The following is a 20,194-nucleotide window of genomic DNA, read 5'->3' on the forward strand; positions in this document are numbered from 1 at the left end:
CCTTTTTATTTCCTCATTACCATATTAGGTATCTATCAGATCAGCAGACAAATCAAAGCTCATGATGGCAGCGTGTTTACGTTCTGTCAGTTGCGAAATGGGATGCTATTGACTGGAGGAGGGAAAGACAGAAAGATAATTCTGTGGGACCATGATCTGAACCCTGAAAGAGAAATTGAGGTAAGTCTGTCAGTGGAATGCTAAAAATTTTAAAATAGTAGAATCTCTACTCATGCATTTTGTCCCATTTTGAGACCACTTTTCTGGGAAACCATTCTTTTCCCTCCCCTAGAGGAAAAAGCTTGTTATGGCACAGAGTGATCCGCTTTAAACAATGTAATTTGGAGTTTGAGGGCTTTATTTTGCAGTGCAAGAAATTGAACTTGAGGCCTGACACAGGTTAGGCAAACACTATGAGCAGAGACATCTTGGAACTCCTTCATGCCCCATTTCAGGATCATTCTGTGGGATTGTTGGTTATTGGTATAAAGGTCACTGAGATTATATCACATAGTGTGTGTAAGTGAAATGGGTCTCACAAAGAGGCCCCTGAATAGTCTTTAGAACACTCTACAGTGTCATCCTTTTGCTATCTGTAAGGGAGTAGTTTCTCTAATCTCCCCATGGAGTTCAGAGATCTGTGTGTGCTCAAGTCCCTTACATAATGCTGACAAGTATTTCTGTGTACTTTGTCTGTATACTGCTTACCTCATCTGATACAGTGTGAATGTTATCAAAATGTTTTACTGAGTTATTTGGGAACTAATGATGGGGTGGTACATATTAAGTACAGACAGATTTTTTTCACTCCAATATTTTCAATCCATGATTGATTTAGTCCTTTAATACAGAATCTACAGATAAAAGGCCAACTAACTGTGTTTTTTGATTCACTGAGATTTTTCTTTTTGGTCTTTATGACAATCAAGAATGAATGCACACTCTTTATGAGCTCCAATAGGACTTACTCCCTTTCACCACACTTCTAACCCTTAACTCTTGGAAGCATACAGAATACACATTTAGATTTTAATGAAGGGGGCTAGAAGTGAGATCGCTGTGAGAAGCTTGTGTAGTCTGTGGGAGACCTTGTGCTGCAAAGATAATTACTACAAATGAGGCAGAGGATGTTGATAATAATACAGTATAACTTCTGCATGATAAAATGTGAGTGAACATGAAATTACAAAATGATGAGACTACCTCATTGTTTCAGACTTAGAGTCTGTCTTTATTACCCTATAACTGCATACAGTTGTGAGCACAGTACTATTCAGGTAGTGATTATTACATGTTACTCTGTTTACGGTAACGTCACACATTCATTTGTTCCAGGTTCCTGATCAGTATGGCACAATTAGAGCTGTTGCAGAAGGAAAGGCAGAACAATTTTTAGTAGGTACATCACGAAACTTTATTTTACGGGGAACATTTAACGATGGCTTCCAAATAGAAGTGCAGGTAAGCTGTGTGAGGCCAGTAGTTTCTATGTTACATTTTAGTGACAATACCCTTTGGTTCTTACAATAAGGTTTTCCGTTTTCAGGGTCACACAGATGAGCTCTGGGGCCTCGCAACACATCCCTTCAAAGATTTGCTGTTGACGTGTGCTCAGGACAGGCAGGTGTGCATGTGGAACTCCGTGGAACACAGGCTGGAGTGGACCAGGCTTGTGGATGTGAGTGGGTAATTTCCTTGTGCAAATGCCTCTGCTGGCGGTGGCAAGCAGCAAAAACATAAAAGGACTAAGCATTGATTTAAATTCATGTCTGTGGCTTGGCAAAGGGAGCCACGTACATTCCCAATTTTCCTGTCAGTTTCAGTGGTAAAATTAGACTTCACGTATCTGTGGAGCATTAATTATGAAATATTTGGGCCGCTGTGGTGTTGCAGTTGGTAGATGCCACTGTCTTCTTTATGAGTGATCTTGTATTTTTGCCCTACTGTCCAGACAACTACCTTTTCTAGCCTGAAAGAAATATGAGGTCTTTGTGTCTTTTGGGGGTTAGGGGGTAGGAGGTGTTGAAACAGGTTTCTCTGTGTGGCTCTGGCTATTCTGGAACTCACTCCTTAGACCAGGCTGTCCTCAAACTGTATCTCTGCCTCCTTCTCCCCAGTACTGGGATTAAAGGCATGCCACTGCCACCACCCAGCACATATTTAATATATTTGGTGTTATCCATATTGTTCCACTGCCTGGCCCACGAGCCTATTATCTTTTCCCTTTGCCAGTCAGTCCTAATGTTCCTTTTCAGTTGTATCAACTTGGTATTTCTCATTGGTTTATAGTAAAACTGACCAGGATTTCATGTTTATGTGAAGAAAGATGTTTCCTTAGAGCTGAGGAGTCTTTCTCCTGTACCTGCTTAGTCAGGGTTCTGTCGCTGTGATAGACAACATGACTAAGGCAACTCTTAGAAAGGAAAATATTTAGCTGGGGCTGTAGTCCATTATCAGCATGGTGGGACATGATGCTGGAGAGGAAGCTGAGAGTTCTGCATCTTGATCTACAGGCAGTAGAAAGTGAACTGTGTCCCACACTGGGTGTAGCTTGAGCATATGAAACCACAAAAAACACCCCCACGGTGTCTCATTTCCTCCAACAAGACCACACCTCCTAATAATGCCATTCCCTGTGGCCAAGCCCTCACAAACACATGAGTCTGGGGCCATAACTATTTAAACCACCACACCCTCCATGGCTGTCTTTTTCTCCTCTAGGAACCAGGACACTGTGCAGATTTTCATCCAAGCGGTACAGTGGTGGCCATTGGAACACACTCAGGCAGGTAGGGTCTTTAAGTGAGCTGAATGATCTGAAATTGTGGAAGGTTTGAACTATTGTTGAGTGTTGTCAATCTCATCTGGGAAATTCATCTAATATACAGCACTCTTAATACTCTTGTGTGCACTTAGTCATCTTTTACTTAGCACTAAATGAAATGTAAGGCTAGGGGGATTTGAAAAATCACAAAAGCACAGTTTGACTGGATAAAGGAATACATGAGTGTCAAATACATATGCTCACACACAACCCTAGTGTTTTTAATTGTTCTGATTGATTAGTTAGGCGATGGCTCAGCAGGTAAGGTGCTTGCCACTAACCCTGAGCTTAGTCCCTGGAATCAAGAACCAATTCCTGAAAGTTGTCCTCTGACCTCCGCATGCATGTCATGGCATGTGCACTCCCCCATAACCCCCCCTCACCACCCCCCCACACACATACACACAGATTTTTTTTAAAAAACCTTAAATATTTAAAAAGTTATCTTGTTGAAACCCACTGAAATTACTTTCTAATATTTATGAAGCTGTGGAGTCACTCAGTCTTAGTGACTAAAGTTAGAGCAATTATTACTTCTTGGAGTTGTAAGTAGAAAACACATGAATAGAGAACTATAATAAAGAACTACATTTGTAGTGTTGGCAGTTAGTCTGTTCCATCTGGTGCAGAGCTGGAGGCTACATAGAATCTACGCCAGATGCAATTCTCATTGTTCATTTTAGATACAACTCTGTGCTGGGTTTCACACCTGCTTCTGTGCTTTTGATTCGTGGACCTTCCTTCCATTTGTTTTTATTTTTTCCTTTGGTCTGTGAACACTTCTGTCTAAAACTGAAAAGTTACTATTTTAGCCATTCAAATTACAATCACTTCTCTTTTATACCTGAGGGAAAAGTCACATTCAGGGCTAAGAACTGGTTATTGTAAAACATGTCCAAATTGTGCATGAGCCAGAAAAATGACTGGTAAAATGTTTAACGATGTGTCTGTGTCATGTCACCAAGTAATAAGTGCATTCATGACTCAGAATCACCCATATGCATTAGTACTGCATTAAGGGAAGAAATCAAAGCACTGCTCTTGGTGTATTTAACCAAGAGTGAGCCTGAGTTTGAGTCCTCTTGTTTCTCTACAGAGAATCTGTCCCTATGTGTGGTTCCTAACAAAGGGCTTTTGCTCTGTATATATTGAACAGCACAGAAAGGCATCAGATGAGAAGGAATGAAGCATTAGTGACATATAATTTATTAAATAAGTGCATTTGCTGTTCTCAGCGAATGATTATCATAACACACACACACACACACAAACACGCATATATTGTTCTGGGCTAGAGCCATGCAAAAGATTAAAGCTTTGTTTTAGCTTAGGTAGATTATTACATGGAGAATTCAAAGCAAGTTACACTATTCTTTTAAACAAATGCAGGTTACACCGGCTGAATACACAGTAGGGTAACAATATTAAGTCTTAAGTGACCTCAAGATACATTATTAACTCAGCTGTGAGATCCACAAATAAGCACAAGAGGAAACACATTATCAGTGATAACGTCATTTTAAAAGTGTGTGTGTTGTATGTGGTGCATATGGTACCTGGGGATTGAACCCAGAGCCTTGTGTGTTAGACAAGTGCTCTACAACCGCCCAAAGACTGTATTGTATTATTTATAGGGGGAAAAATGAGTACATAACCACGAGTGGGCATAATTACCACTGCACAGCTTTATTGAGATACAGTTCACCATAAAACCCATTTAAGTATATTATCTAATGGTTCTAGTACATCCATAGATCTTTCATTAGCCCACAAAGAAATAAATCCTTTACCCTAACAGCAATTCCTCTATACCCACCTCCTGCCCTGTTCAGCTATAGGCAGCTGATCAACCCTTTCTTATATAGGTTTGCCAGTTCCGGACATTTCATATGAATGGAATCACACAAGCATGCCTTGGTGACTGGCTTCTTTCACTTGGAGCAATAAACCTTGAAAGAATTACATTATGTGTATAGTACTCCATTACTTTTTACGGCCATTTGGCTTTCCACTTTTGACAATGGGATGATCCTGCTACAAACATTCATGGACAAGGTTTGGTATAGGGGTATGCGTTGAGTTGTCTTGGATGGTCGTAGACTGGCCAGATCATATAATTCTAATGCTTTGACAGACTTTTGTACATACCACTTGCAATCCCACCAGCAACTTCAAAGGGCTCATTTCCCATCTTTACAGCATCTCCTCACCTACCTGTGTTGTGGTCACCCAGGAGGGAGTGAAGTAGCTGATGGCATGCTTTGCATTTTGCACTAGCCACTTGTTTACCATTCTAAGCAAACTATATTCAAATCCTGTTCCACATCTGAATTACCGAGTTATAAAGAGTTCTTTATCAAATAAGTGATCCGTTGAATTGGGCTTTTATTTTTTCATAGCAGTCTTTCTGTATAGCCTTGGCTGGCCTCAAACTCAGTGTACCTGCCTCTGCCTCCTATGTGCTGGAAGTAAAGGCATGTGCCGCCACCACCTGGTTTTTGTTTTTGTTTTCTTTTGGCTTTCCAATTACAAAAGTTATTCCTTTTGATTTTTATTTTCATGCATGTGTGTGTCTGTCTGTCTATACCATGTATGTGTGGTCATCCTTGGAGACCAGAAGAGGGTGTCAGATCACCTATAGCTGTGTAACAGTCAATTGTCAACTACCCAGCATGAAACTTGGGTCTTCTGGAAGAGTAACAAGTACCCTTCACCACTCAACATTCCTGTTTTTATAACTAGAGGATCTTTAAGAGAGAGAGAGAGAGAGAGAGAGAGAGAGAGAGAGAGAGAGAGAGGGCATAGGACACACTTTGTCTAAAAGATACTATCATGAATGTGTATTTTTCTAAAGGAAAAGAGATACATACATTAAGGTAGTTCTACCTCTGAATTGTCTGTGCGTAAGCCAGCATTTGGGGGAAGGTAGGAGGATCAGGAGATCAAGGTCAGCCTTAGCTACAGGGCAAGTTGACAGCCATCCTGGGCTACATGAGACTGGACCCCCACCCAAAAAAAGTCATCGTGATAAAGGGTGGTGCTGCACATGAACTTACTCCATCATGACAGATCATTTCTCATCCCTGATGGCCATTATGTTTAGGAAAAAACCATTAGATCCTTTAGGCTGCATAGAACCTCATAGTTATGGCACATCACTCCCCAGTAGAAGCTCTGTTCTGATATATACACCCTAAATGAGAAGTGAGAAGTGATTGAATACAAACTTCCCTGTGCTGGGACTTTGAGTAAGAACAGGGATCCCAGCCATGGCAGCATCTTCTGAAAGTCAAATACAGTGCAGTGAAAGTGGTAAGAGCGGGCCAGCATCACTGTATATCTACAGGGAAACTGCTTTTAACAACATCACTCACTTACTGTTAAATATTATTTGCCTGGCTGGGGAAAGGACTCCGTAGATAATGGTCTTGATGCACTCAGGGGAGTTACTGGGTTTGGATCCCCAGAATCCACATAGCAGTTAAACAGGCATGGCATCCAGCCTCTAATCCCAGCCCTCAGGAAGTAGAGAAGGAACCTGAATCTTGAAGCTGCTGCTGCCTTCAGTGAGAGAGAGACCCTACCCTGTCTCAGTGCAGAGTCAGCTTAGTGCTTCCACACACGTGTAAATTAAAGTACAAAGTAAAACACTATTCCAAAAATAGAATTAATATACAAGAGTTTATAACAGTGTAGGTTTCTATACACGAGAACATGGTCTGGGCTTTGTTGCTTGCTAAGGTTGCTTTAAAAAAAAAAAATGTATGTAGTTTTCCTAAGAAAATGTAAAGTTTCATAATCATATTAAAATTTGAAACCTGATATTCATAGTGACTCTGTATCTGTAGATCCAGTTAGTCTTGTTTGTAATGTCATCTTGTTCCCTTTCTGAAAAGGCAGCTCTTAGCGCTTACAATGGTAGCCCGAATAACAGTTCAAAACAAACCTACACCGTCAGCTGCGCCAATGTATGTTCAGTAAACATGGACCATATGGCTCCCGTGTGCCAGCTTCCTACTGGTTGACCTTTAAACTCAAGCATGTGGAGTTAAATGACAGACGTTATGGATTAAATTAGCTACCTAGAAATTCCAGTCCCTCACTCACAAAACTACTAAAATTCAGTCCTGCCTACTTCCCTAGCTATGCAGCTGTCATTGTCCTAACCTCCCTCAACATTCTCTTCACCCTTTTTACAGGTTCTCAGTGCCTGCTATTACTCATTTCCTCCGTGAGTTCTGTTGTTTGTCATTTCCTTTCTCCATCACCCCATTGCTGGCTTTCAGCTCTAATATAATCTTCAAAACCTTGACCCTGTCATTTTATTTTTCTGTCTAAACAATGTGTAACAAAGGTACAGTTGACATTCATTGAATTCCTAAGTAGAAATAAAAACACAACTGGACCCATATCTATCTAGCAGCAGTTTTGTTTTGTTTTTTTTCCATTTTTAAAAACAACCACTCAGTTAAAAGATTAATACTGATATTTCTCAAAAGTGTAGAAAAGGGCTGGAGAGATGGTTCATTGGTTAAGAGCACTGGCTGCTCTTCAGGGGACCTGGGTTCAATTCCCTCGTCCACATGGCAGAAACTGTGTGTAACTCGGGTTCCAGGGGACTCGACACCCTGTCACAGACATATATGTGGACCAAATACCAGTGACATAAAACTAAAATAATTGAAATCTGAAGAAAAAATATAGAAAAAATCAGTTTTTGTTTTTTCCTTCTTTCCTTCCTAAACAGGTGGTTTGTTCTGGATGCAGAAAGCAGAGATCTGGTGTCCATCCACACCGATGGGAATGAGCAGCTCTCTGTGATGCGCTACTCAGTAGGTGGGCAGCCCCTCCCCCTTTGCTGTGCACTCACCAAAATCACATTTGCTTATTGATGAGGTTCATTCCTTTTTATCTGTTTCCAAGAATATCAGGTTAAACTCCACTACTGGAAACTGTAAGAAACCCAAACAATTAAACAGTGTAATCATCATCAGGCATGCATTTAGCATGAACTACCAAAGCTGCAGCAGCAGTACAACCAAATCGTACTGAATGCACTAAATCTTTGTATATAGTAAGCTGAATGTTAGCAGTACTTTCTCGTTGGGACTACCCACCTCCAAATAATGACACAGAGACCCATTAATTACGGAAGCTTGGCCTTTAGCTTGCTCATATAACTTAAATTAACCTGTTTGTATTCATCTATGTACTGCCATGTGGCTTTTTACCTTCCTTCCATTCTGTATGTCTGACCCCCTCTGGGTCTTGCTGGCATTTCTCATGTGCTAGATTCATTTCCAGTTCCTCCCTCTCCCTGCAAATCCTGCTAGCTATTGGCCATTCAGCTTTTTATTAAACCAATCACAGTAATACATCTTCACACAGAACACAGATGTCCCACAACAGCTGAATGTTACATCTAACTAGCAACCTTTTCTTTGTATATACAAGGATATAAGCAGTGGAGAATGGAGTTCAGTGGTAGAGTACTTGCCTTGGGTTTAGTCCTTGGTGTTACCAAAAAATTGAATAGCCAGGATGTATACTAATATCCAAATACTCTATTTAGCATTGTTTTGAGTTATATAATCACTTAGTAATTCATAAGAATTTTATATAACTCATTGAGTAAATCTTTATACCTCATTCAAAAACGTTTTCACAATATTCCAGTTACTTTGTTGTTATGTATGTGGTTTGATTTATGCTATATTCTTTTCTAGAGTCAGTCTGACCTGTTTTGAGGAGTAGTCATTTCCAAGTTAGCTTGAAATTCATAACTCTCCCACCTCTTAGAAGAACTGGGATTATAGGCATTGCATACCCGGAATTTCTTAACATTTGAATATTTTGGGTTGGTGGGTTTTGTTTTTTGTACTGCTAGGGGTTAAAACCAGGCCTCTGTGTACCTTCATCAAGGGGCTACATTGGCCCAGAGAGGGTGTTCTTATAGCTGTTGATTAAAAGTGAAGAGAAGATGTTTGATTAATCAGTTTAATTTCTGTTGTTTTTCACATGTATGTATATATGCACATGTCAGAGGACAACTGTGGTTAGGTCATTTATCCTTCTACCTCATGGTTCCTAGGCTTGAACACAGGTCATCAAGCACGGCAGCAGGTCCCTTGCCCTTCTGCCCCTCCCATCTTGCCTGCCCCTGCATTTTGAGACAACAGTGTTTCCTGTTTTGCTTTTATTAGGTTTTTGATGCTGGAACAACAAGCTCTACAAAATATAACATTTAAAATCAAAAGTTCAGGGCTGGCGAGATGGCTCAGCCGTTAAAGGCTAGGCTCACAACCAAAAACAAAAATCAAAAGTTGAGTGGAGTCTGTCCAGTTATTTTCCTTAGAGTAGTGGTAGGTACAACTAAAGATGACACAGAAACAGTGTAATGTGTTCCTTCCTAAGAAGGCCTACCCTGTAATTGTTGGCGTCAGACGTGCCTGCCCAGCTATGCAGCTATGCTTGGCCTACTGCATGCACGTTGTGTGCTTCCACCAATAAATGCACTGAACCCAGCCCCTCTCTGAGTACAAGGGGCAAGACCATCAAGTATCACAAGGAAGGATTCTATTTTGGACTGATTTACGATTTGATTTTAGGGGATGCTAATTGATTTGTTCATAAAATGCCAAATAATGGTTACATTGATGAGATACAACATTTTTTAAAAGAAGGTAATAATACATAGACATTTTTTTCAGTCCGCACTTTTTCATGCTTAATTCTAGATGGTACTCTCCTGGCTGTAGGATCTCATGACAACTTTATTTACCTCTACTCAGTCTCAGAAAATGCAAGAAAATACAGCAGATATGGAAAGTGCACTGTAAGTAGCAAAATAGAATGAGCTAAGTTACAAAGTAGTTGAGAAATTGTATTCTGTTAACAGGTAAACACTTAATTCTCCTTTAACTGCTTTAAACTCTAATAATTCTGTGAAACCTGAGATCACCTATACCACAATGTGTGGGTCCCTTGCCTTAATCCCCAGGACCTCATAAACTAGCTATGGTGGCAGGAGGATCAGTATTCAGGGTTATCCCCAACTACATAGTAAATTTGAGACCAACCTAGGACACATGAGACCCTATCTCAAATAAAAACAAAAGAGGAGGGAGAGACCTGGAGGTATGTGAGTGGGAAGGAGTTTGTTCCTGCAGAGGACCCGGGTTGCCAACACCCACATTGAGTTGCTCTCACCCACCTGTAACTCCAGTTCCAAGGGATCCAGTGTTTCTGATCTCTGTGGACAGTCCACACACCCACATACATAATGGAATTACCTGTTTGTAGAACACTACTATGGGTTCTGAAAAGGTATCCCCTTACAGTTAAGCTTAGTTTTTATCTCTTTATAATTAGTATTAAGGCAGTTTGTTCAAGCTATTTCTGCGAGAAGCTGTTTGTTTGATAAAAGATCTAAGATCTTTCCGCATAGCCCAGGCTGCCCTTGAATTCGCTGTTTAGACCAGGCTGGCCTCAGACTCAGAGATCTGCCTGCTTTTGCCTCCAGAGTGCTGGAATTAAAAGGTGTGTGCCACCTCAACCTAGCTCTGGGAAATTTTTTTAGCTCAGTGTCCCTTTTTTCTACCCATCCCCGATATCCTACAATACCCTATGTCACCTGTCTGCCATTAAAATAGAATAACTTTAGATATGCCTGCATTTAAGAAAATTAGCAAGGGATACTCCTTCAGCCTAGACACATGGGGGAGGGCCTGGGCCCTGCTTCAAATGATATGACAGACTTAAGACTCCCAATGGAAGGATTCGCCCTTTCAAGGGTGCAGAAAGGGGATGGGGAGGTGGGGAGGACAGGAGAGTTTGGGAACTGGGATTGCCATGTAAAACAAGCTTGTTTCAAATTTTAAAGAAATGTGTGTGTGTGTGTGCAGAAACATATTTCCTATGATTTGTTTCCCCATTTCTGAAGGTAACAGGTTATCTTTATAATGTGAAAATTAAATTCTAAACAAGCTACATACTTACTGTTCCGTGGGAACTCAGTTCAAACTAGAGAAATTGCCTTGGCACCAGTTTGCATTGATTGGCCTTGTGAGCACATTCTGTGTCCACTGTTGTGTGAGTTAAGTATTGCACAGACATAATGCTTTTTGGTAGTGTCAGGCTGATTTTCAGAGATCTGCTTAACCTCCAGACAATAGAGCCAGACATGAGACTTCCCTGTCAGTGTGTTAGCATGCCCTCATACACACTCAGAAATACCTAGTAACCATGCATGTCATTCTGGCTTTAAACATGGATCTCTTGTTGGTAATGTTCTCAACTGAAAGTGATACCCACAGTCTCTAGTGTTCAGGAGGCTTCCTAACTCCCAGACTCCAGTTAAACATATAAATACATGGATCTGTGGTGCTATGAGGAAGGTTCCAGAAAAAGTTTGGGACACATTTAATATGGCTTCAGGAAACTGAAATAATTAAGAAGCTTGTGAGTCATGAGACACATTGAGTTTATTAACTTCAAACAATGTAAGTGGAGGCTTGTAATCCCAAAAGTGCAGAACATTCCTGAAATAAGATTATTGGGAATCATTAAATGCTTACATGTAAACTAACAGTTAAGCATTTAGTAGTTTTGTTGTTTTAATTTCCAGTTTTAATAAAAGCTAAGCAGCAAAAAGATCACTGTTTTCCTATTTAAGGAAAGTTTAAGAATCAGATGATTAGCTTGGGTCCAGCTGTTCTGCAGGAAAGCAGTGTTGGGTCACTTTCCCCTACCCAGAACATTCTTTTGCGATAGGAATTTGCCTAGGAGAGTTCTGACTATTTATAGGGAGAAGGAACTTCTCCTTCTCAGGACTGGTGTCACTCCACTGGGGCATATGGTGAGTGGGTTAAAGGCAAGCCTGAGAATGCAGTGTTCTCTGAGAAGATGGAATTCTCCAACAGAGATGGTATGAGCCAGGGGTGTCACCAGGTTTGGAGCAGCATTCCTGTAGTGTGTAGGAACTCCACAGCCCTGCCCAAACTCTTGTTCTATCTGCCTGCATTCTTGCCTTCTAACAGGACAGGGTAAAAGGAACTGAAGAACCTGCTTTGGGCCCCTTTGGTGCCACAGGCTCTGTCTGATGCTGCCCCATCCGTTAGGAGGCCTGGCACATAGGGGCTAAGAAAGCAAATTATTAAACTGTCACTCAATACTAAATGCTGTCTTAATATTTTCTTAGGGACATTCTAGCTACATCACACACCTTGACTGGTCCCCAGACAATAAGCATATAATGTCCAACTCGGGCGACTATGAGATACTGTACTGTAAGTATGAACAATCATCTGTGGGCTCAGATATGTTTGCCAGGCAATGTTACAGAGGCTGCATGGAATGTGAACAGTAGAGTATATGCTGCCCTCTTAATAGCTCATGTTAGTCTGGGCTAACTAATGAGGCTCCCATGCAGTTCCTTCTCCCAGAAAGCAATACATTAATTTAATGGTGCTGAACTGACATCAGATGTTGCCATGAGAGATTTTTCTGTGAAACAGAGGCAACTCTGAATGGTTTCATTGAGCAGCCTTTCCTGGAGGCAGGGCCAGTGTTGGGGTGAGCCTTTATACCTTCAGATACTTTGTAATTCTGTTCTGTAAGGTCCTGATACACTTAACAGGGAAAACAAAAAATCTTTAAATACAAGTAAACATGACCAGTTTGAATCAAGGATGCAATCTGAGAGAGACATTTGTATACAGCACTGATTATACTCCATTTCTCAATTCCTAAAGGGGACATTGAGAATGGCTGCAAACTAATCAGGAACCGGTCAGACTGTAAGGACATCGACTGGACAACGTACACCTGTGTACTAGGCTTCCAAGTCTTTGGTAAGAACATCACACCAACGTGGAGAGTGTGTGTGAGAGAAAGTAGTTGGCACAGTAGGGTAAATTACCTTCCAGTGTTCCCCAAGTGGATTTGAAGCTTTCATATTAGTAAAGACATTTTTTTTTTTTAACATCGGCTTCATTGGGATCTCATCCATATATTGTACAGTTTACCTAAAGTGTACAGTCAGTGGTCATAAAATTATATATTAAGGGGTCTTAGATTAGGAAGGTTGAGAACCACTACTCTATCCAAACCCATCAACACTACTAAACCTGCTTTCTGTCAGTTTCTCTATTCTGAATAGTTCGTATAAGCAGACACACACTGTGGTTCAGTGACGGTGGCTTATCTAACTGGGCATAACATAAGTCGTCCAGGTCCTTCTTATAGCTCTGATGTCCTTTAATGAGGATATTTTGTTCAGCAGGTAGGTTGTGTATGTCCTTCACTATTACAATGATGCTGTGTAAGTATTTTAAAGATAAAATTGGGGGATTGTAGGGCTGAGGAGATGACTTATTTGCCAAAGCGCTTGCAAGGCAAGCATGAGGACAGCTGGCATGAACCTGCAGGCCTCCCTGAATCTGAGCTTCAGGGTTAGTAAGAGATCCTGTCTCAAATCATGTAGATGGAGCCGAGTAGAGGGTCCCATGGGTAGAGACACTTGCTTTGCAAGCATGAAGACCTAAAACCTGGATATGGTTGTAAACATGTCTATAACTCCCAACTTTGTGAGGCTAGCTTTCGGTTCATTTAAAAAATAAAAATCCAAGAGTCTTAAGGTTTATGTGTAAAGTGTTTTGCTTGCAATTATGTAAGTGTGCTATGTACATGCTGTTGGGACCAGAGGAAATGGAATAAATCCTATGGAACTGGAGTTAAGGATAATTGTGAGCCCCCGTGCAGGTCTAGGGCCAGAACCCAGCTCTTCAGCAAAGGCATCAAGTGCTTAATAGCTTCGCCTTGTCCCCCCACCCAAAGACTGACCCTGTAGGCATAGTGCAATAGGGAAGACTCCCAGCAACAAACTTAACATCTCCCCCAAATGATTTGTTCTCGGGGCTAGAAAGGTAGATTGGGTTTGAGCCCTAATCACTCACTGTGGCTCACAATGGTGGACCTGTTCCAGGGGGTCAGATGCCCTCTTCTGACTCCTGTGGTCACCTGGCACTTGGTAAGCATATACATGTGCAAGCAAACACTTGTACACATTTAAAAAAAAGTTCTCCAATGTAGGACTCAGCCATGGGAAGTCAACACTTCAACCTAAATGTTCCACAGTTTGACCAACTGTAGTTTTTCAGTTTACTTTGATCACGATCACCACGCCCTAGAGTAATTTGCTAAGCACAGTAGGTATGTCTCTGAAGACAGAAAAATTGTTGGATAGCACACTAGACCAGTGAGTGCATGACACTGCAATTTCCTGAGGGAGCACGTAGTCCCTTCTGCTGCCCCTGACTCTGCTTTTGCTTTGCTCTTCTCTAGAAGTAACCAATAACTTCCTGTCACAGAAACTTTAAAGGCAGGGCTACTTTCTTAGTACCACCTGTAGCTTCCTGTCCTGGGGCCTCGGGTACGTGTACTATCAGTTATGTTTTTAGGCTAATTTTATACCTTTTTCTCCAGGTGTTTGGCCAGAAGGATCCGATGGGACAGACATCAATGCACTGGTGCGGTCCCACAATAGAAGGGTGATAGCTGTGGCCGATGATTTCTGTAAAGTTCATCTGTTTCAGTATCCATGCTCCAAAGCAAAGGTGAGCTCAGCTCAGTGTAAACCAGTGCTGTCCTACCTTTTGTTTGGCGAGATCTGTGGATGCCAGCTCTCTTAGTGATGGGGCTGCACAGCGCCGCTCAGTTGTCCCTTTTCACACTATGGGATGAACTGATAGTGTCCTTTTCCTGTTTTCTTTCTGGGACAGGGCTTGCCTTTGTCTCCCAGGTACTGCCATTTCAGGATGTGCTGCCATCCCCCCTTTTAATGTACAGAAATAGGCAAAGTTTTATTCCTCAGATCTGAGGGCTTGTGGCTTCTGTGTAAATTAAATAAAGCTGTTTTCATAAGCTGACTCAGTCTCCCTAGTCGCCTCCCTTCCTGTAAGCAGGCATGTGAAGAATGAGTTCATTTTCCTGTCTCACTTCTTTCCTAGGCTCCCAGTCACAAGTACAGTGCACACAGCAGCCATGTGACCAATGTCAGCTTTACTCATAATGACAGTCACCTGATTTCAACTGGTGGGAAAGATATGAGTATCATCCAGTGGAAGCTTGTGGAAAAGTTACCTTTACCTCAGAATGAGGTAGTCACAGACAACAGTCAAACCAAAGCCCCTGCCTCTTCTACTGAAAATGCCAGGCAGCCTAACCCTCTACCATTGCCTCCTTCCCAACCGTTAACTCATATGGCTGAGGAAGAAAGTAGAATAAGCAGCTCACCCACACTTGTGGAGAACAGCCTGGCCCACACTGCGGAGCCCAGCGAGGAGCAGAGCGAGGGGGGCAGCGAAGACCTTGGTACAGTGATTTATGAAGAGCCTGCCAGTGAATTTGGCGAGAAGCAGGGAGCACCAGACCTGCCTGAGGACCAGCAAGGCATGCCACTCCTGTGCTGAAGCCTAGGCTGCAGTGTTCCCTCAGCTGCCAGGGACGGGATGGAGTAACACAATGGGTAGTGAAATGCAGCAAGCCAAAGGTCATTCGGTATATGATGAAAACTTAAAACCAAACTTAAACAACAGGAGGAGACTGGCAGGTGAGTGTCTCTAAGGAATCACCGTGTGTGGTGTGAATACTGGAAACAGAGCTGCAGTTATGCCCATCGAAATAAACCCGATATCTGAACATGATTTCCTCAAAACCGAAGAACCAATGGAGGCATCACAAACACCATTGCTCATCCACGGCTCGAACTATCATTTTCCTGATACAGGAAAGTGATTTTATTGTGATACAGTTCCACCCGAATGTCTAATGGGAACTTTTTAATTAAGGAAAACTTGAGTATTGCCAAGTATGGTGGTGTTGCCTTTTCCTGTAATACTGCATTTTCTTACACTACCAGTAGATGTCCGGACATGCTCATGAGGCTACTCTAGGGATTGGTTGCCTCCTCTAAGTTATAGTGAGGAATAATAGCCCTCCGTTCCTGTGGACAGATACTTTATCCTAGAAACAAGCATTGGTTTGTTGAAGAGCTTTTAATGTATATTAAACCATGATTCTGAGAGATGGTGGGTTCTCCAAGGAGTCCTTTACCTCTCTAATGTTTGGCATTCAAGGGAATGGAAAGAGAAAAGAAGAAAAAACCCGCCTGCCTTTAAAAGACAAACTGTACTGATGACCTGCTAACCCTCGCTAGCCTTCAGCACTGTCTGTTCCCTCAGTAGAAGTTTAAACACAGTAGTTTAAATGGTTGAATTGGTGCTTGAGAATCATTGGTTCAGTTGTAATTTTATACAGTTTCTACGCCGAGGGATGTCTTTTTTAAGGAGTGTAATAGTCACAGTACCGCTTACTAGGTGGCTCCCTGTGCAGATTGCCGTCTGGGCATTTCCTCCTTCTGTGAGCCTTGCAGCCCCTGGATGGCCAGCCGTGGTGTGGGCAGTGCACGTTGGTATACGTGGGAAGGGGCTTTTTTTCAAGTTTTGTCAGATAACTATTTTTCTTACGTATGTTTCCTACTTAAATGACTGACAAGTGTGCATTTCCTATGTTTGTTTATACTTTGATTACAAAAACTGTTTATTTTTTTTACCTTGCTACATTGTTTTCATACTTTTGTTGTTGGATTATGTTTAGGAACTTTTCATAGGTTCAGATGTCTTAAGTATGCAGCCGTTTACGTGACTGTGCCATTCCAAAGTGCATCAAAACTGTCATTCCCTTCTAGTGTCTTCTCAGGAGTAACATGTGAAAATCAGGTATTTCACCGTTTGGAAATATGAAAGCTCCGGTGAACTCCCAAGGACCCTTCTGACACTCGTACCGCACACTGTGTGGAAGTGTGTGTGTGGAGGGACAAGTGGACACCTGTGTATCTCTAGATAAGACAGATGCACACCAAAACGCTCACAGTGTAAGTCTGTCTAGGTATATGTCCATGTATCTCTCTCTCTCTCTCCTTTTGTTTACAACATTGTTTTTAAGTAAGGGGAAAAAACACCTCAAAGTAGCTCTCTTCCAAAGAAGAGCTACTAAGCCACCTGACTTTGAGTTCTTTCTGTACCCAGTTATCAGAGCGCAGTTTCAGGCATCTCTCTCTCCACTGGTTAGCAGTGGTGACAAAATCAAGTCCTTGAGAAAGGACACTAGGAGATGGAAGTACATTTCTTCCGTGCCTGGAGGATGCAGCTCTCCACCAACAGGGACTTTATTTGGGGACATCTGTCACCTTTGGGGTTGCCATGTACAATGAGATTTTTAATCATGATACTCTTGGGTGGTAGTTTCCAAAGACACTACTCATGCGCAGAAAGCGTTCCAGCCCTAGTGCTGGCGACTACTGTTTCATGTCAGTCACATCTGTGATAATGGCTGGAAGGATGGGGGATTATGAAATTGTAAATGTTTTCTTAGAAAAACTTGTGAATGAAAATGAACCCAAGTGTTTCATGTGAAGATGAGCCATTTCTATCATGCATTCCGATGTCATGGCAGAAAATTTTGAAGATTAAAAAATAAGAATCAAAACATTTCCTTTGCCTTTTTTTGTTTGGTGGTTGTCAAAGACAGTCCTGCTGTTCATCTCAGGCTGGCCTTGAACTTGTAGCAATCCTCAGCTGAGAAGGTTATCACTCACAGGCAGGCCTTTTTATGTGTATCTTAAATTGGTTTATTCCGGTGCTCTATAGAACAATCTAGATATCAGAGAGCATAGCTGTGCAGAAGGAAACACCCACTGACTGCTGTTTGTGGACATATAGGGAGTATTTGGCAGGTATGGGGACACACTTTGATACCAGAGTTGGTCCCAGTTGGTCCTTTTGAGTTCAAGGCAAGCCAGGGCTAGTTTTGAGATCCTGTCTCAGAGAAGGGGGAGGGGTCCATTTTACTGAAGCTGGGGACACAATGCCTGAAACATCAAAACTGGCTAAATGAAATGATTATTCTCAAAAGGTAAATCTAGGAAAGAAACTACAATTTATTTTTCTCTGAATTTTTAGGGGCATTGAGGTCATTAAGGCAAGGTAACCTAGAGGAGCTGTCCCGTGCCTAAACAAGTTTTTTATGGGGAGGGGGTAGCTTCAGATTGAGTGTATAATATGTGTCTTGTTTGTTTGGCTTTTGAACAGTCTCATGGAGCCCAGACTGGCCTTGACACTGTGGTTTGTCTCAGCCTCCGGGCTGCTAGGATTACAGTCATGCACCCATACCTAGCTCAAAGACAAACATACAGGCTAATGACAGGCTGAGAACAGATGCATGGCATGCTGAAGAAAGCCACTGCTACACACACACACACAACCCACCTCAGCCATCAGCCCCTTTGGAGCCTCAGGCCAAGTATCTCACACACACACACACCACACACCACACCAGCCATCAGTCCCTGTGGAGCCTTGGCTGAGGAATCAAGGCAGGAAAGCCAAATAGCCAGCCCAGACTCACTTGCAAGAATCAGGCCAGGACTCTGCATGCGTAGAAGGCACAAGACTACACAGGGATGAGGCTCTAACAAGGTTAGGACTCAGACTTTGCAAAGGGAATGAAACCGCAGGAACCACGACATGACACTCTTGTCCAGGAGTACAGTGAATTGCCAAAAACTCAAACCAAGAACATGGGATCCATTGTTCTCTGAAAACAAAGCTGCCGCTCTTCCTGCAGGGGCAGCATCTCCCTATGTAAACTGCCAGGTTCACCTTCTGCAGGGCCCCCCACTCGGGGCCCCTTCTAGTCTCACCACTCAGTCCAACAGCCTTCCCAGCCACAGGAATTTAGAGAGGAGCATATAATCCCAAATCAACAGACTTGGCAACTTCATTTTCACACTGTGAGCCTTACTGAATTTCTGTCCTAACATTTTTCCAGTCCAAAAGACTAGCAGGAAAACTCAGTTTTCCTTCCTCACCCTCCGAAATACTTGAAAGCATGAAGAAATGGCCTGGAACAGACTGGGGTGTTAACACCATGGGAAAGGCATAGAAGCTTCAGCAGTGATGGCCAACAGCAAATGAGCGTCATGAATTCTTCATCAGCCCTTGCCAACAGTCTAACTAAATTCCATTGTCACCATTTGATAGACAAGCGACAGAGGGCTGAGTAACTTAAACAGATGGCCAGTGGCCACAATTTGAAGGCTCTGTCTGTACAGCCAGCCCCCATGCTCCCACCTCCAGATTAATCTCTGTAAAATGATGGGTGATTGCTCTCAAGAAGCAACCCTTGGATGGATTAGCCAGCTAGAGAAGGCTTCAGACCCGACTGTCAAAAACTGAAGCACTCCGTGAGAGACATCACACTAGTGATGGTCGGGGCAATGAAGGAGAGGTGGGCCCCCCAAAGGGTGGTGCCAGGGGACCCCTTTGCGTTTTGGTTAGTTTTTTGTTTTGAGATGGTGGTCGCTTGAACATGTATCTGAATTAGTCCAGAACTAGTCAATAAACTGGGTAACATTCGTGAATTAACTATCAATTTCCTGTCAATAACACAGTCAATAACACAGTCATGAAGTTTCACCACCGTGGAAAATGAGGAAGGGGTCACGGGACTCAGTTTTAAGCTCTATTATTTCTAAATGAATTTAAAACATAGAAAATACATGGGAACTTGCCCCCTTTGCATCTTTGAAAAGAACATGCAACATTCGTGGGGCCATTTTACAACAAAACCCTGGAGACAGGTTGACCTCAAAACTTGCTAAATGGTTGAAAATGACATTAAGATCCTCCTGTCCCTCCATTTACTAAAGTGCTGAGCTTACAGGCACCCGTCATGCCTGTGAGGGCCTTGTGTATGCTAGGCAAGCATTCTACCAACTGAACTACACCTAACTTTGTGTATCTGCGTACTCTACCCCAGGTCATATGACTTTGTTGTAGGTACTGGGTGGCAGCTACACCTTTCCTGGCTGGCTCTGCCATCACAGGTGTCTGAGTGTATTTCTTGCTGTGTTGAGATCACAAAGACTAGGGGTGAACTTCTGAGGTGTGACACCAGGGGATCACAGGTTTGGCAACCCAAACCAAAGCACTCTGATCTCATCTGGTCCATTCCAATGCCTGTAGTTGGTGTACACTGTTCGTATCCAAAATTTATGGGGTCAGAAGCGTTCAGGGTCTCAGTTTTTTCATTGTTTACATAGATATTGATGGGCAGGACATAAAATCCATGTATCATTTTCAAACACACATACACACAGCTGGAAGTTAACTATACACTAAATGTCTCTGCATTCTGAGTGTGGCCTAGAGTCTGCCACTGACAACCATCATCTTGTACTCAGAAAGTTTCAAGTTTTGGAACATTTCAAGATTTTGAGTTTTCAACTTATGGACATTTGCCCAGTCTGTA

General features: G+C 42.3%; 1 protein-coding gene across 7 annotated transcripts in view; it reads left to right on the plus strand.

Annotated features, from left to right (window-relative positions):
• Eml4 (EMAP like 4) overlaps window positions 1–17,373 on the plus strand; it is a 109,186-nt gene extending 91,813 nt beyond the window's left edge. For all 7 annotated transcript variants that reach the window (XM_051175167.1, XM_051175165.1, XM_051175166.1 and 4 more), the window contains 10 exons: window positions 29–180; window positions 1,336–1,461; window positions 1,547–1,678; window positions 2,722–2,789; window positions 7,572–7,660; window positions 9,562–9,659; window positions 12,024–12,111; window positions 12,577–12,675; window positions 14,309–14,439; window positions 14,833–17,373. In XM_051175167.1, coding sequence (XP_051031124.1) covers window positions 29–180; window positions 1,336–1,461; window positions 1,547–1,678; window positions 2,722–2,789; window positions 7,572–7,660; window positions 9,562–9,659; window positions 12,024–12,111; window positions 12,577–12,675; window positions 14,309–14,439; window positions 14,833–15,294 — 1,445 coding nt within the window. In that variant the 3' untranslated portion in view covers window positions 15,295–17,373. The remainder of the gene's footprint in view (window positions 1–28; window positions 181–1,335; window positions 1,462–1,546; window positions 1,679–2,721; window positions 2,790–7,571; window positions 7,661–9,561; window positions 9,660–12,023; window positions 12,112–12,576; window positions 12,676–14,308; window positions 14,440–14,832) is intronic.
• Window positions 17,374–20,194: the final 2,821 nt, after the last annotated feature.

The sequence above is a fragment of the Phodopus roborovskii genome, unplaced genomic scaffold, assembly GCF_943737965.1.
Source record: "Phodopus roborovskii unplaced genomic scaffold, PHOROB, whole genome shotgun sequence".
Taxonomy (NCBI): Eukaryota; Metazoa; Chordata; class Mammalia; order Rodentia; family Cricetidae; genus Phodopus; species Phodopus roborovskii.